The sequence below is a fragment of the Cynoglossus semilaevis genome, chromosome 9 (genome assembly GCF_000523025.1).
Source record: "Cynoglossus semilaevis isolate Cse_v1.0 chromosome 9, Cse_v1.0, whole genome shotgun sequence".
Taxonomy (NCBI): Eukaryota; Metazoa; Chordata; class Actinopteri; order Pleuronectiformes; family Cynoglossidae; genus Cynoglossus; species Cynoglossus semilaevis.
Genome location: NC_024315.1, coordinates 5,174,321 through 5,189,837, shown reverse-complemented (window position 1 = coordinate 5,189,837; position 15,517 = coordinate 5,174,321). Strand labels below are relative to the sequence as shown.

Genomic DNA, 15,517 nt, shown 5'->3' with positions numbered 1-15,517 from the left:
AAGTCCCAGAGCCTCTTACACCAGTAACAGAACGCAGAGGCCTGTTGGAATTGTATAGTGTGTGCGTAATTCGGCAGAAGACGGGAAACGTGAGTGAACCCGCTTTGACGCTGAGGCCAAAGTCGTTCGCTAAGCACAAGACCCTCTCTTTTATTTTCTTTAGGGAAAATTACCAAAGCTCATATTTTCATTTTCATTTAAAAGTTAAAGGATGGACTTTCCTAAAAAAAAAAAAAAAGCTGCGAAAAAGAAATATAAACTTAAGTCGTTCACTCAAGTGAGTCACGAGCCAATGGTTCTCCGTTTGTTAGCACAGATTTTACAATAATTTAAGCTAAAAGAGTAGGAGTGAAATTTCATCATTTTTATTTTTTTTCATATTCCTTCAATGTTATGTAGTAGTGTAATTAATCTTTTTTTTTCATATTCCTTCAATGTTATGTCGTAGGATCGCTGTTGTTAGGAGGATACAGCTCCAAAGAACAGTAGAGTTTTTGGATACCATAAATATGGTCCACCCTCTATTGACTCACAACAACAAAAAACTCCTACTGTCGGGGTCCGTAGGATGTGATAATAAATAGCATGATATTGCAGACCATATTTCCGAACATTGTAAATTTAAACATGGGAGACGTTTTCTATCGCGTATAAATAAACGACATCGTTGTACACCTTTTTGACTGTGCCGATGGAAGCCGGTGATCTCAGATTACTTTGCATTAAATCAGCATGTTATACATGGATATCCCTGGATATCTCAGGCAAATAGCTGAATAAATCAAAGGGCCCGTTGTGACACCCGGGCCGAGGGCGTCTCAGCCATTTAAATGTATAGAATATAGAGAAGCTTCATCAGACACGGGCCAGCGCCCCCAAAAGAGATTGGCCTTGTGGATGTGGCCCTTCATATAATCACCTGAGCATTGCATTGGCACAGAGGGAAAGGACGTGCTGACCTAGACTCAGCCACTTCCTGGCGTTCGGCAGCATCGTAAATGTCAACGCTGAGCTCAATGAAGACGGGTTGAGTGGCTTTGAGGAGTCGCTTCTAGACACGAGCGTAGGCAAAATGCTCCGCTTTGACCTTGACTCAAAAGAAAACCAACATTGTCGTTGAATAAGAACCTTAAAGAGGTTTTTTAGGCTTAGCATGCTAAGAGTTAAAAAGACTAGCATTTTCAAGACCTAGCATTTTGGTGGAGAATTCGATACCTTTGGTCCGACACAGCCCAAGTTTAGCTTTAGTTATTAATGAACTGTTGTTTTGTTACAAAGTGAAGGCAGACCATCATCTCTGAAAAGCTTCACACGGAGCAGGATTTGGTCTCGGTCATCAGCGTAGTTCAACTCTAGTTTGTTGCAGTAGTTGTCCAGTATCCTATCAGAGTCTAGGATTGATTAGCAGTTGAAGGTGGACTCCTCTGTTTTAATAGTTGAGATAAACATGTGTCATTGTGCCTCAAAAATAAACCATCCTATGTTGCGTAGCACTTGTAATTATATTTTGAGCACAGTAATTGGACGGTGCAGTTTTATAGTCACCAGGAGAAGTAGGACAACTCTGGCTACGATGAAGTGAATGTTCTGTATTTATTGTAAACAGAACTCGGTGACCTTATTTTACATCTCTATGTGTTGACAAAGTCTGAATTTTTCTGTTAAAATACCCTATTGTTATACGCTACATTTTTAAACCCAGAACCACATGCTGTTTGAAACCCTTACAAGGAGATTTGACACGTTATGAGCAAAATACCGCAAATGTTGCAGATTACGTTCTGTTATCAGTTTTCCCCCCATCGCTTTTACAGGTGCCAAATACAAAAGTGAGTCTAATAGATATAAAATACGACTGGTCTCGTGTTCATCTTCTGTGACCCATCGGAGGCTGACAAATGTGCAGTGGTGATCTCTCTTTCTCCTCGCCCCTGGGGTCTCTGGTTATTTTCAGACAATGGCTATGAACAGACCCACTTCCCAAACCCTCTTTTCTCATGGAAATACCATATGCAAGCCTCATCCATGAGCTCATTCTCACAGGCTCGGCCAAGTCAGGCTCAAACGTCTCAGCCTCCACACAAGCTGTCACTCCCACACAGCCAGTCACAGTGCACAACAACATACTGACAGCTCTGTCATAATTCTGTGTTGGCCTTTCTCTCTACGCCTGTCCATTCTCTAAACCAGCTCTCATACTAGATCTGTGTCATGTGTTAATTTTTTTTTCCCGAACCAACATATTCTTGAGGGTAAGGCCCAGTGGTAAGAGGCTCAGGCTTGTAAACACAAGATCCTGGTTCGAATCCCATCTTGGCCGGCTGCGGTGTGTAGAGCACATTTCCTTCAGTACCAAGGCGGCTTTTGAGAGCGATCCTTTCTCACTAGGACTGGGTTGATGGTTGAAATACACAGGACACATTTAGTTGTATATGTCTTTAAAATGTACATTTCTATACCATATATATATATATATATTTATATGTATATATTTGCACATTTTTTTCAGTTTTACTTACTCATGGATTTTTTTTATTCTTTAGAATGACAACTTCTTAATAACAAAATCTGTAAAGGTTAAATAAAAATAAAATATTTGTTAAATACTTAAATACGTTTTTTGTTTAGAAATTATATATATTATATAAAACAGTCTCCATATCTAGAAGAGAAAAAACATGATTATTTGAACTTTTTCAACTTCACAACACTGTTACTGTTTGAAGTTACCAGTTTGAAGACGGTGCCAATAGGTTTGCGGTTAAACTGAAAGTATCCGTAGACGGTGCTTTTTTTTTTTTTTTTAAACCTGTAAATATAAACATTTTTGAACATGCAGTCTGAAACACTGGTTTGTGTTAGCCTCAGCCGTGTGCATCAGTGCGGGTGTGTTCCCTCCTGTGCTGCCTGTCCTGACAGTGAGCTGTGTGATGATGTCCAGGGGCTGCTCCACCGGCGTCTGCTCTGACATTTATGGTCCTATACCTCTTCATTAACACCACCTAACCAGCCTGCAAGCCGGCCTGTCCCGGCCCTCAGCTCATTCTGTGTGTGTGGCTGTGGAGGATAAATTGCCACGTTTGTGTGTGTGTGTCAGTGGGTATCAGACAGTGAAAAAGTGTATTTATATTTACGAGCACATGTGTGTGTGTCCTGGAAAAGATCGCTGGTTGTTTTTCCTTGATGGCTTTTGTTTTCACACACACTGAATATTTTTATAACATGAACAAAAACTGAAGAACAAAATATGAGACTTAATTTTTCCCCTTATGTTTCAAGTTTTAAAAAAATGAATGAAATTATTTGAGTTAAACATTAATTTGTTCCTCTGTGTCCCCTCAGGCCGTGGAGTCTCAGATCAGGAGTTTTGGACAGACCCCGTGTCAGCTGCTGATCGAGCCGCACCCACCCCGCAGTTCAGCCATGCAAGTGGTGAGTGGTCCACGGACAAACGTGCAATTTTTCAAATGAAACATGATCATCTTCATCAACTATCTCCAACATTTACACAGATGGACTTCAGCTCTTTTTCCCCCCCAGTAGTCTGTCAAAGCCCGGGGCTGCGTTTCATTTCATTTCCACTTCTTTTTTTTTTTTCCCCCTGCGTGTCATTCAGAGCTGTAGTTTTTAACCCTTGTGTGCGGCCTGGTTAATTCTCTCTGATGTCTTGGTGAGCGCGGCCTCACGTCACATGAGTCATAGTTTTGCGGCTCATTCTTTTCATGTAACTCCTGTCCTCTCTTCCTGCGTTTACAAGTGTGGGAAAATAAAGTCTCGGCCTCGAAAGCATCTCCTCACTCATCATTAGTGAGGTGTGTGTGAGAGGGACAGAGTGCAGTCACGTGCGTGCGCGTGCGTGTGTGTACCGAGAGTGTTTTCTGGAAACCTGGGTCAGAGCCAGATTTTCCACCTGAGTTTGAAGCAGAGATCAGTGAAGGGGAGCCATGAACAGCAGCCCTGAATTGACAGCTTTTTAAGGGCCACAGAGTGCACTCAGAGTGCCTGCCTGTGATGGGCCCCGGCCCCATGAGTCCCTATTAGTGTGGTGTCCCTGTGGCGCTGACAGCTGGCTGCAGACCACTACCCAGCACACACACACGTACACACAGGCGGAAAAGTCAGACTGCTGCTCCAGATCCACCTCACTCACCGTATTTATGTAAAAATCTTTTTTTTTTCATTCATTTTACTACTTCACTTTGTATTTTCAAACCTTCGATCTCGACACCACGTTCATCGTATCGTATCCAGCCCAGACGTCTCCACCACATCGTCTCCTCCTGTGCTTTTTAAGCTCCTCTGCTCTTTACTTTCTCACCGCTGTCTCACACGTGAGCGTGTTGTCAGAGTGTCGGCGTGCGCCCGTGCTCGTGGTAATGATACTGTCAGTACGTCTGGTAAGCTGTCAGATGCACCGGATTTACTTGGGTCTGCTCCTGATGTTAAACACTGATGTTCCTGCTCTTCTCACGCAAGCAGGGAAATGGCTGCGTGTTAGAGCTGCTCAGTACAAACACTGTGAGAATGGCTCTATATAAACCCCTGTCTAACCAGAGGAGTCAGTCTGATAGGTCCATGAAGTCACCTGTCGACCGCACCGTTCTCCTCTTCTCACCTTTCACATCAATACAACCTACAGTTAGAGTTTAACAAGACTTCCTGCCCGTGTACTGATAGAATCTACACTAACAAACAGAAACATCATCGTGAGTTAAGTTTGCAGCAGGAAGTTGGGTTTTTATTCTTTTGTTACATTGGATTTTTTTAAGTATTTAAAATGCTTTGTGCAAAGTTTAGAAGTAGTATTGTGATTTTACTTCTAGTTATAACAAATCAATAGCCATAAATTTTGGGGTTTTTATGCAAAATAACAAACAAAATAATATTTTAAATGATGCATTTGTTTGTTGTTGACAACAATAGACAACAATTGTCCTGTTTATCAAAAGGGCAGTCATAAAAGTTGTAATATATTAACAATGTCAATTATCTCTTGTTATATATAGATAGATAGCACTTTAGCACAGGGAAATTTAGGGTAATATAAAAGTAATTTTATTATAATTTTCCAGTCACATTTATGTTTTATAAAAAGTGTAAATACAGAAGATCAATGTACAGATCAGTTTTGTTTTTTTCTTGGTGCAGAATTATGTAAGAGTTGGAGTCATGAGCATTTACGTCAAATGCGTTTGAATTATTAATAATCATTTTTAATCTGTTGTATTCTCCCCAAAGTCAATGAAAAATCATAAATAAAATCATAATAACATAAGTAAACAATAGATTTGGCTGAAATTTAGAATCACTAATCTGAAAATCCTTGTGATCTTCCCAAACATATTTCCATATAAATATGTTTCTTCATGTGCGTCTAATTAGATGAAGAAATATAGTAATTACAACCATAGCTTAAAAAATGACATATTATTCTTCTCGTGAGATGTTTCTTCATGTGCGTCTAATTAGAAATATAGTAATTACAACCATAGCTCAAAAAATGACATATTATTCTTCTCGTGTTTTTCAGGATTAATTTCTAATCCTATTTTTTTTTTTACCTTCCTCGGCCATCCCACCCCCGTCCGTCACTCTCTCGTCTGTGGTTTAAATGCTGCGTTTCAGTTTTCTGCCTCGACTTCTTAAATTTCTCTTCTTTCTTCTTATCTTTCCTCCCTCTCCCTCTGTTTCCTCCTCATTAACACCAACCACCGTGCTCCGTCTGCGGCTTCATTTCCCGACTCGTTCCCCGTCTCTCCGCCCCGTGTTGTGTTTTCTTCCTTCCCGTTGGGTTTGAACAGTATCTTCTCCTGCAGACTCCCATGATGTTCACGGACCAGATGCAGCAGGACGTCATCATGGTGCTGAAGTTCCCCTCAAACTCCCCCGTCACCCACGTCGCAGCCAACACCCAGCCGGGCCTGACGTCACCCGCCATCGTCACGGTCACCGCCAACCGTCTGTTTGCTGTGAACAAGTGGCACGGCCTGACAGGTGAGAGAGAAGTCCGTCTGTGTCAGGGCTGTTCTCTATCAGTTACAGTGAAGAAGTAGAAGAATCTGTCTGTGGAGATCAGTCTCCATCCAGGCCCCCTCAGCTCCCTCTCTTCTTCACCACTTGATCTTTAATTAATCAGACGATTGACCCGTCCTGTCCTGTATCGGATGGACATTGATTTGGGAGACAGTTGACTCTCTCACTGGGCTAACCGTATCAAATGTGACACATGCAGCAGCCAGCGTTAGGTTTCACGTCCACCTCCATACATCAGCTGCTCACTCCACAAAACCTTGTTTACTCAACATCCATCCCACTCCGGAAGAAACATTAAATTTGATATCTGCAAATTTCTGGGGATGAAGAGCGATCGGTCTCCAGGACAGGTCGGACCTCGTCCAGACTGATTAGACCCAAATTGTTTTGTGAGCCAGAGTCATAAACAAAACGCGTTCTGTGTAGGAGTGACTCATTAATTGCGGGGATTTGCCAGATTCCTCCACCGTTGCTGCTGGAAGAGATAAAAGAGAAAAATGAAAGTTAGTGCGAATCCAAATGCGCCTCCGTTTGTAGTCCAGGGAACTGTGCCAACAATTAAAATGAGGGATGACGCCAAGTTGGTTCATGAGCCCAGTGAAAGGAACAAGGTTTGCAGACATCATTTACATTCACGTTCACTGCTTCCTACAGTCTGAGCCTCTGTGTGAGAGGGAGAATCACAGAAAGTGTTAGTGTTTCCCTCGTTGAAGGCTTTAGAAATATGGGAGGAATTTCATGAGGGCAAAGTTTGCAGCCAAATGTAGATCATGAGCAGTGGAGACTCCTGAGGCAGATGTGTCATCTCAAAGACTGGCGAGTTTTCCAAAAATGTTTCCAACGTTACTGGCTATGAAGAAGAAAAAATACGACCTTCAACCAAACTCTTGAGAATAGATCGTAAAACAACTAAAATTAGTAGTGTTTGTGTTCAGGATATTTTGGTTAAAATAAAAAGAAAGGAAAAAGAAGAAAAAGAAATGATTTCCTGTGTGAGTAAAAAACAGTGTTTGGAGGAAAGTTCAAGATAAATTTAAAATACCATCTCTTCTTAGTGCAGTGTCACGTTTGTCAACTTTGACTCAAGGTGTTGTTTATTCAGATGATGAATGTGCAGTAATAATTTGTGAAATACACCTTTAGTCTCTGTGTGTCACTGACTTCACAATTACAATTTCCATATGTTTTACTTTCAGTGTGAAAACCCATGCGTATTCCACTTGGCCTCATGTTCGGAATATTAATCCAGTCTGTCTTCTCTGTCAGGTCATCAGAGCCCAGCCGTGCAGGACCAGCAGTACCAACTTCCTGTGGAAATCGACCCACTAATAGGTATGCTGCCGTGACTGTAAAATAATCCACTCCTGTGCACGTTCTCTATTCACCGCTGGCTTCTATATGCATGCACTGATTTTTTTGTGTGTGTGTGAGTGGATTTATGTACGATTACTGCTGGCATCGCGGTGACTCATGGCAGTCTGCGGCGCCGTGTCCCTGGACGGTAGATCAGAGTTGTTTCTCAGCCTATGCCCCCGTTCACTCCTCGTGATATAGCCCCTGCTCCCACACTGAACCATTTGCATGCAAATTGGAATGCAATGAGCTGTGGCCTAGGCCGGCATTTCATCATCAACCGCCCCCCCTCCTCTGTCTCCCTCTCCATCGTCCCCTTCCCTCCCTCCCTTTTTGCATCCTCTTTGGTTTAATTTGAGCGGGGGGAAAGGACGCGTGTCAATGGAAATGAATATGAATGTGGTAATAATGTGTGATTGAGAATGCACGGCGGACGGCTGTCAGGACAATATGGGCGCCTCTCATCCTTCACGACTTGTTGATGAGCAGGAGAAGAGTGCCGAGTCCCAGTGATGTATTGAATGCACTGGTGGAGCAGGGAGAGATGAGCACTTCTGTCTGCTGCCGCAAATCGCCTCCGTCTCCCCTCTGCTGCAGCCCCTCGTACTCTCACGCATGTCTGTGACGGGGGTCTGTTCTTTATCTGTGGACGTTGCGGGGGGGGGGGGGGGGGGGCTCAACAGTTTCACACAATTCTTTATCTCTTATAATAATTTAATGTGATTAACGTCATCACGGCCTTTGCTCCTCAGTATTCTCTGTTGTCATGTGATTCTTTATATTTTAAATCTGAATGTAAAAATATATTTTTTTACAGCATTCACGGCTCAATGTGCGTACGATTTGAGGCTGGAAGGAGAAATTGATTTGTTTGTCAGAGTTATATTTACACTGTTTGCATTCCAGTATTAGCCTGGAATAAACACACAGTCAGTTGAGAAAAGGTTTTGAGCCAGAAGTGGTTGAAAGGAATGTTAAAAATGTTCTGAAATATTATTTGTGGTAGGAGCACCGCACTTTTCTCTGTTTCCATACACCGTCCTGACGACTGTTCTCAGCCACGGTTGACCTTCAACAAAAGAGGAAATAATTCATCCTCCACATATCTGTCTGTAAAAAAAAAAAAAGTTACACTTATAGAGACAGGAAAGGCAATAAAAAAGCGTTCTCGCTCAGGATTGGCTGAAAAACACAAACAGATGAACTTTCATGTTCGTCTGATCCGAGTCTTGTACGTAGTTTGCATCCATGCAGACTTTCAATTCTTGGCTTTTTAGTCTCACAAATATATATATATATATTTATATATGTGTGTATGTATTCTATGACAGTCCTCTTCAGTTTTTGTATCTAACTGTTTTGTCTTTGTTTCGTTTGTGCTGATTCGTCACCTCCAGCCGCCTACGTCGGCAGCCACCGACGTCAGATCCCAGACCTGCTGGATCAGAGCATCCACATCAGCTCACAGTGCTTCGTCATCACGGCCGACAATCGCTTCATCCTCCTGTGTGGTTTTTGGGACAAAAGCTTCAGGGTTTACTCCACGGACACAGGTACAGTGACGCCTCGGTGATGCTGCTCCAGAGGAAATACAAACGAATGAATCTGAGTCTATTTTTAGTTCATATATACACATATACACCACTGAAAGAAAATCACATCACAAGAAATCCAAGTCTCATATCCACCTTTTTTTTTTTAGCTTAATCTACCTTCACGGGCTTCCCTCTCTAGCACCACCCACAGGACATGTTTGTCACATTCTCTAAAAAAAAGTGAATGTTTATTTCCCCACTGTCTCACATTCATATATTATAGGGAATAACCAGAGACATGTGCGGAGTATTTCAGATCTCCAGTCAAACACAGGACAGTGAATGCTGTTGTTGTTTCCTGACTGTGTTTACTGCTCTCCTGCTCCAATTGTGGAAAACTACTTGCCACAATAGGATTTTATTCCCTCCATATATTTGTTCCAGTTCAAGGCCTCTGTGCTGTCAACAGTTTATTGTAGCTGTGTGTCCCTTAAGTCACTTGTTTAGTCCAACAGCTGGAATAAACTATGGGTCAAAATTGAGTTGTTTTGGTTTTCCCTGTCGTTGTGCAAAGTTATTGTTTCCGTTTAGCAGACTACGGAGTGACTTTAGCACGGTGACAACCACTGATTGGAACTATGGTTTAAAATATTTATGATACTTTTTTTTTTTGTTCGCTTAAATTTTAAGTGTCTTTACAATTTTGAAATTTTCTGTCTAAACACATATACACAGAGTCTGGGTTTTAATGACTTAAATGTCTTCATTCTAGACCTTACCGTCACCTGACCCTAATTCTAACCCTAACTTCAGTTATGGCCGCCCACAACAAACCATTTTTACAAAAAGAAATGTGTCCCCAAAAAGATAGCTTCACCTAGACCACACACAGTCTCACACATACACACACAGACACACAGCATGGGGTCAGAGGTTCTAAATGAAACTGTCTGAAGCCTCGTCTCAGCACCTGGCTCCTCAGCTCTCCGCTCCGACTCCATTCACGATCCTCCACACATCTACACAACAAACCCAAATTCAATTTCCACAGGCCAGGAACCTCCCTGTCTTTTAGGGGGAGGCAGGAGGGACAGGAGGGACAGGAGAGGACACTGATTTAGCTCTATTGTGCGAGTGCCACCGCGGGTGTACGAGTGGAACGTGAACACGGTTTAATCACACGCGCTCAACAGCTGCTACCGAGGTCCCTGAAGCCCCGGGGTTAAAGAACTGAGGGATTTTATCAATTACTAGACCTGATTGGTACATGTGTGTGTGCAGCACACACTGCCTCATATGTATGCATGCACCCACATCTGATGTAGCTCGCCCAGTGTGTGTGTGTGTGTGTGTGATTGGTGGCAGAAGAGAACACAGTATGAAGCGTGTGGCGGCCATTACTGCTGCAGCCACTGATGCTAAAGTCACTGTTTTCGTGTGTGTGTGTACCTTCGCCATAACTTTAACGTCTACATCACTGACACACACACCGTCTTTTACGATAATCCTGCGTTTTTTCTTCTGTCAGAAATGACTTCATTATCCACCGCAGAGAGATTTCTGACGACCTGACAGAAATGTCATGTGTTGCAAACTCTCGACTGTTTTTACTGCGGGAGGTCACACAGCGAGGAGTGTAATGAATATTAGCAGCTAGACAGTGGAGCTACGGTTTGGAGATCTGACAGCAATTAGCCTCTTTATATATACAGAGGGAGAGCACACACTGATGTGCACGCAGAGACACACACACAGACACAGACACTCACAGATACACAGACACACATACGGAGCTGAAATAAATATTTATTCTTGTTGGGGAATTAGTGGAGCTCTAATCTAATCTGGGAGAATCAGCAGAACAGACAGTTCAACAAACCAACCGCGAACTGTTGGGAGGAGTCAAATCTATCAGCACATTTAGACAACGTTGGAATGATTTTTTAAAAAAAAAGATTTTTTTGTTTATTGAAAAACTACATTCTCTCTGGGGTGAAGTGCTAACATTTATCCATCTATCTATGTAATGTGTATATATATATATATATATATATGCATGTGTGTAAACAGTATAACTATATATGTATATATATTTGTATAAACACACATACACACATTAATATAAATTAGCTGTTTAAATACATACATTCTCCTCATCAGTTTTGAAAAAAAAAATTCTTGAACGTTGGTTTCAGTGAACTGAGGATACCTTTGTTACATCTTGGTTTTCTCTGAGTTTTTCTTCTGGTGCATGTTGCAATGTTGACATCAATTTTAACGTTGTTGAGTATAACCAGACTAAATATTATTTATTATTTCCTGCTGTTTTTAAAGAATGGTCACACTTCCTCTGGCTGTTGTTGAATTAAATGTAAAAAAAAGAAAAAAGAAAATCCATTTCATGTCATTCCTGATTAAATGTAAAAAAAGAAAAGAAAATCCATTTCATGTCATTCCTGTTTGCAACACACACAAATATCAACTCTCCACACGTTTGTGCTCCTGCAGGCAAACTGACTCAGATAGTGTTTGGCCACCGTGACGTGGTGACGTGTCTGGCTCGCTCCGAGTCGTACATCGGAGGAGACTGCTACGTCCTGTCAGGATCCAGAGATGCCACGCTGCTCCTGTGGTACTGGAATGGAAAGCAGAGCAGCATCGGAGAGAGCCTCGGCAGTGAGTACACACACACACACACACACACCCCGCGAGTGCTCACTCTCCCAGACAGTTGTGACTCTGTGATTTACGGCCTCCCTCTGTAAAGTAACAACTAGTTTCGTCTGACCAGGCCAGGCCTCCTGCATACAGATTGGATTTCGTGAAACTGTCGCACCAGGAACAGATTTCGATAATGTGTTTGAAAGTGTGTGTGTCTGAGATAGTGTTTGTGTGTGTGTGCACGACAGAGGGGGGAGAGAGGGAGACAGAGAGAGAGAGGGAGAGAATATCTGTCTTTAATGTGAGTGAAAGTGAGAGCCACTTAGAGACGTTAAATGTTATGTTGGGGGGTCGTCGTCCAGCACGTGAAAGTTCACCACCGTGCGAGGGCCACGGGGTCAGGCCAGTCGATAAAAGTGAAAAATGTCATGGGCCTCCCTTATGTTACCATAACATATGGCATTAGCCATGATCAAAGCCTGGTGCACACATTGCTCCGTGCTGCGTCTCCTCTGTGCTAATTTGGTCAGCTGAGAATGGAGAACATGTTGTTAAGTGATCCTTTACAAATGGGCTGAAATTTATGACACGCAGAAATTTGGTTAATTAAACTACAGTTGTTTTTCTGGGACAGTGTGTTGATGGGGTTGTTTTTATTTATTTATTTATTTCTTACATGTGGGAATGTTTCTGAAAGTAATCATTTCTCAATAAAAAAATAGAAGCCAAGGCAGCTTTGATTTGTTTCAAAATGGAAATAAACAGGATTTACTCTGCTGCGTTCAACTGCTCTGATCAAAAAGGAAATGTACAAAATGGTACCAATATAATACTTGAAGATAAAAAAATACTTGATTTGACAAGTTCATTGTAAACAAATGTATTCCGAATGAGCAGAGGGAATAGGATCACATTAACGGACATGAATATTCCCATCATCCCCTGTTTCTAAATACGGCTCCAAACACTGACTGTTGGAGTCACAGAATCGCAGTATTATGTCCTCAAATACCGTCTTCTTTCTGTGTACCCGTGCATGTGTTGTGCATTTGCTTTGTAATCACGTGTGTATGCGAGTGTGTGTGTGCGTGTGTGTCAGTCTAACCTCAGTCCGGCTCAGTGCAGTTACCACGGTGCAGACAAAGCAGTCGTCATCACAATCTCTCATCGCCACAATGTGATGCTCCATTGCCCCAGACCACAGAGGGCTCTCGTTGACATTACACACACACACACACACATGCACACACACTCAGTGTCATGCCAGCGTTCACTTACATGTACACAAAATGCATATGGAGGGCAGATTGTCCTTTAGTCTTCGTCCAAAGACATTTGAAGAACTCTTAATCCCCATCTTCAAGACAATATGCACACTTGTAGCGGCTTAACACACACTTACACACACTCTGACAGAGTCTCTCACACACATACACACACATTGCTTTTTATGTTTGCCAGGTTGCTCTTCAAACATCTCACACACACACTTCAGAGGGAGTTTCCATGGCACAGAATAGTTACGAGCGTTTATCCACACACGACCTACGGACACGTTTTTACAGACACCACCGCCCTCTGCTGGAGACTTTTATAAAAATGATATTCTTTTGTTTATTTTGAGCTTCTGTTTTAATTGGTAGTGAGTCAGGACAGGTAGGTTAATAATTAGAATCGTCTGTTGATATATATGAATATATATATATCAACAGACGATTATAATATATACAGTATATACGTGTATATACGTATATATATGTGTATATATATATATACACATATATATATGTATATATGTATATATATGTATATACACAGTATATAAAGATTTAGTTTAGGAACATTTTGTCACTGTGTTTTTTAAGTGTCATTGCTGTGCAGCTGAACTTGACCTCCAAGAAGAAGATGGAGGTCAGGAAAGCGGCGACCTCTTCACTCAGTAATAAACCCTAATGAACTCCAAACTGAGGAATGCTGCCTCTCTACAAACCCATAAACGTACAGGAACACAAGCCGGCTTGGCTCATTCCCACACTTCCTCTGCCTTCACTCTGCAGTAAACATATTTGTACATATGTAACTGGCCAAAAAAGTCCAGAGTCTTAACGTGTTTGGTAAAACCACGGTCCACAGTCACAGGGGAAGAAAAAAGCAGGAGATTTTGTTTTGTCGCTCACCTTGACAGCTCAAACCAAAACAAAATCTCACAAAACTTTATGACTTGGACCATAACTCACTAACCCCCTCACCCCGACCCCTCCACCCTCCCTCCAACTCTCTCAGAGTCTAATGCAGAAACATCTGGATCCAGTGAAGGCAGAATGTTTTAAAGATGGGGAGGGGCAGCTGGTGACAAGTGCTACGAAGGGAAACTGAACAAGGACAGAATAAAAAAAAAAACAGCAAAAAAAATACTGATAATTTTAATTAATTTAAGTTAATTTTTGTAATGTTTGATGGGGGGAGAGTTTACCACGCCGCGGGCCATCCTGACCGGCCATGACTGCGAGGTGACGTGTGCGAGTGTGTGTGCGGAGCTGGGTCTTGTCATCAGTGGCTGCAAAGGTAAGATTTATTCAGTTGTTTGAAATAAATCCATCTGAACTCTACACTCTCTGGCTTTGCGATGTCGAGAAAATATTTTTGAATAAAATTGTATTTCTTGATAAAGAGTATTTCTTACTCTGATATGATACTGTAATACTTGCCTCTCCAGTAATGGTATTTCTTTGGTGTCCAAACCTGTTACTAGTGTGAATGTCCCTTTAATGACCTTTAATGTATTACTGTATCCTTGTCTACCTTTCTGGTCTGTGTTGAATGCAACAGGTGACGGTGGTTAATAAAAAATGTAAAATAATAAAACTGTGTTAAAACTGTGTCTATGTCGTTAGTGATGACATCACATGTTGACTCTGGTGTGTTCCACAGAGGGTCCTTGTCTGATCCATTCCATGAATGGAGACCTGCTGCGGACCCTGGAGGCCCCACAACAGTGCACGAGACCTCGTCTCATCCAGTCGTCCACCGAGGGACACTGTGTGATTTACTATGACAAGGGACAGTTCTGTCTCTTCAGCATCAACGGCAAACTGCTGGGACACATGGAGGTGGAAGACAGCATCAAGGTGAGGCTCTGGGCTCAGGTCTGCACCACATCAGCGTAGAAAGCACTCTCACTGATTAAAGCCCTTCTTGTGGTTTGAGCTCTGAGGGAAACGAGGCTCTGCTCGCCTCGGGGGCAACACTCGTATTCCCTCTCATATGCATACTCCAGAGGAGCCGGGGCTTTTGATCCGCAGCCCTGTTGTCAGGTCGGATTGCGTCCAGCAGCAGTGGTAGAGAACATTCCAGAGGAGCGGTCACCTCTGGACACCAACGCCATTAACTACCCTGCGGCGCAGGACGACACATTCCCCATTTCCCACATTTCCTCCCTCGTGGCTGCAGTGACACGGGATAACGGCTACTGCCTTTGCTTTCCCGACCCCATTGTTTCCGGTTTGGCCTGGGAATTGTAAGCAAGCCCTGACAGACAGCCACACGTCTGGTTCCTATTACCAGAACCTCTCGTGCCTACGCCCCAAACCTGCCAACCATCCTGCCCAGAGTAAAGCCTCCGTGTGTAATATAAACACAAATACAAGTTGTTTGGGAAGAGATTAATTCACAAAAAAGACAAATAGTGACTCAATATTTGGGAAAGGAAACTTTGAGGAAGTATTACCAAGAAACAAATGATGTTTCACAAACTTGCCGAGCGCTGTGTTTTTTTCCTTCTGCAGACGTGAAGTCGTGACGAGTGTACGGCACAGACCGCCGCAGCTCCGTCTTCTCTCCTCCGCCGCTGTAAATTCCAGTCACGTCATACGGCATTAGGAAAATCCTAACATCTCTAAGTGAAGTTGTTAGAGTCTCAGCTCTCCCCTCCTGCA

The 15,517-nt window shown here is 42.5% G+C and overlaps 1 protein-coding gene across 4 annotated transcripts in view; it reads left to right on the top strand.

Moving 5' to 3' along the window:
• lrba (LPS-responsive vesicle trafficking, beach and anchor containing) overlaps positions 1-15,517 on the top strand; it is a 166,576-nt gene that overhangs the window by 138,305 nt on the left and 12,754 nt on the right. For all 4 annotated transcript variants that reach the window (XM_017035168.2, XM_025058739.1, XM_017035167.2 and 1 more), the window contains 7 exons: positions 3,343-3,432; positions 5,817-5,994; positions 7,300-7,365; positions 8,784-8,939; positions 11,430-11,597; positions 14,046-14,147; positions 14,514-14,710. In XM_017035168.2, the coding sequence (XP_016890657.1) occupies positions 3,343-3,432; positions 5,817-5,994; positions 7,300-7,365; positions 8,784-8,939; positions 11,430-11,597; positions 14,046-14,147; positions 14,514-14,710 (957 nt within the window). The remainder of the gene's footprint in view (positions 1-3,342; positions 3,433-5,816; positions 5,995-7,299; positions 7,366-8,783; positions 8,940-11,429; positions 11,598-14,045; positions 14,148-14,513; positions 14,711-15,517) is intronic.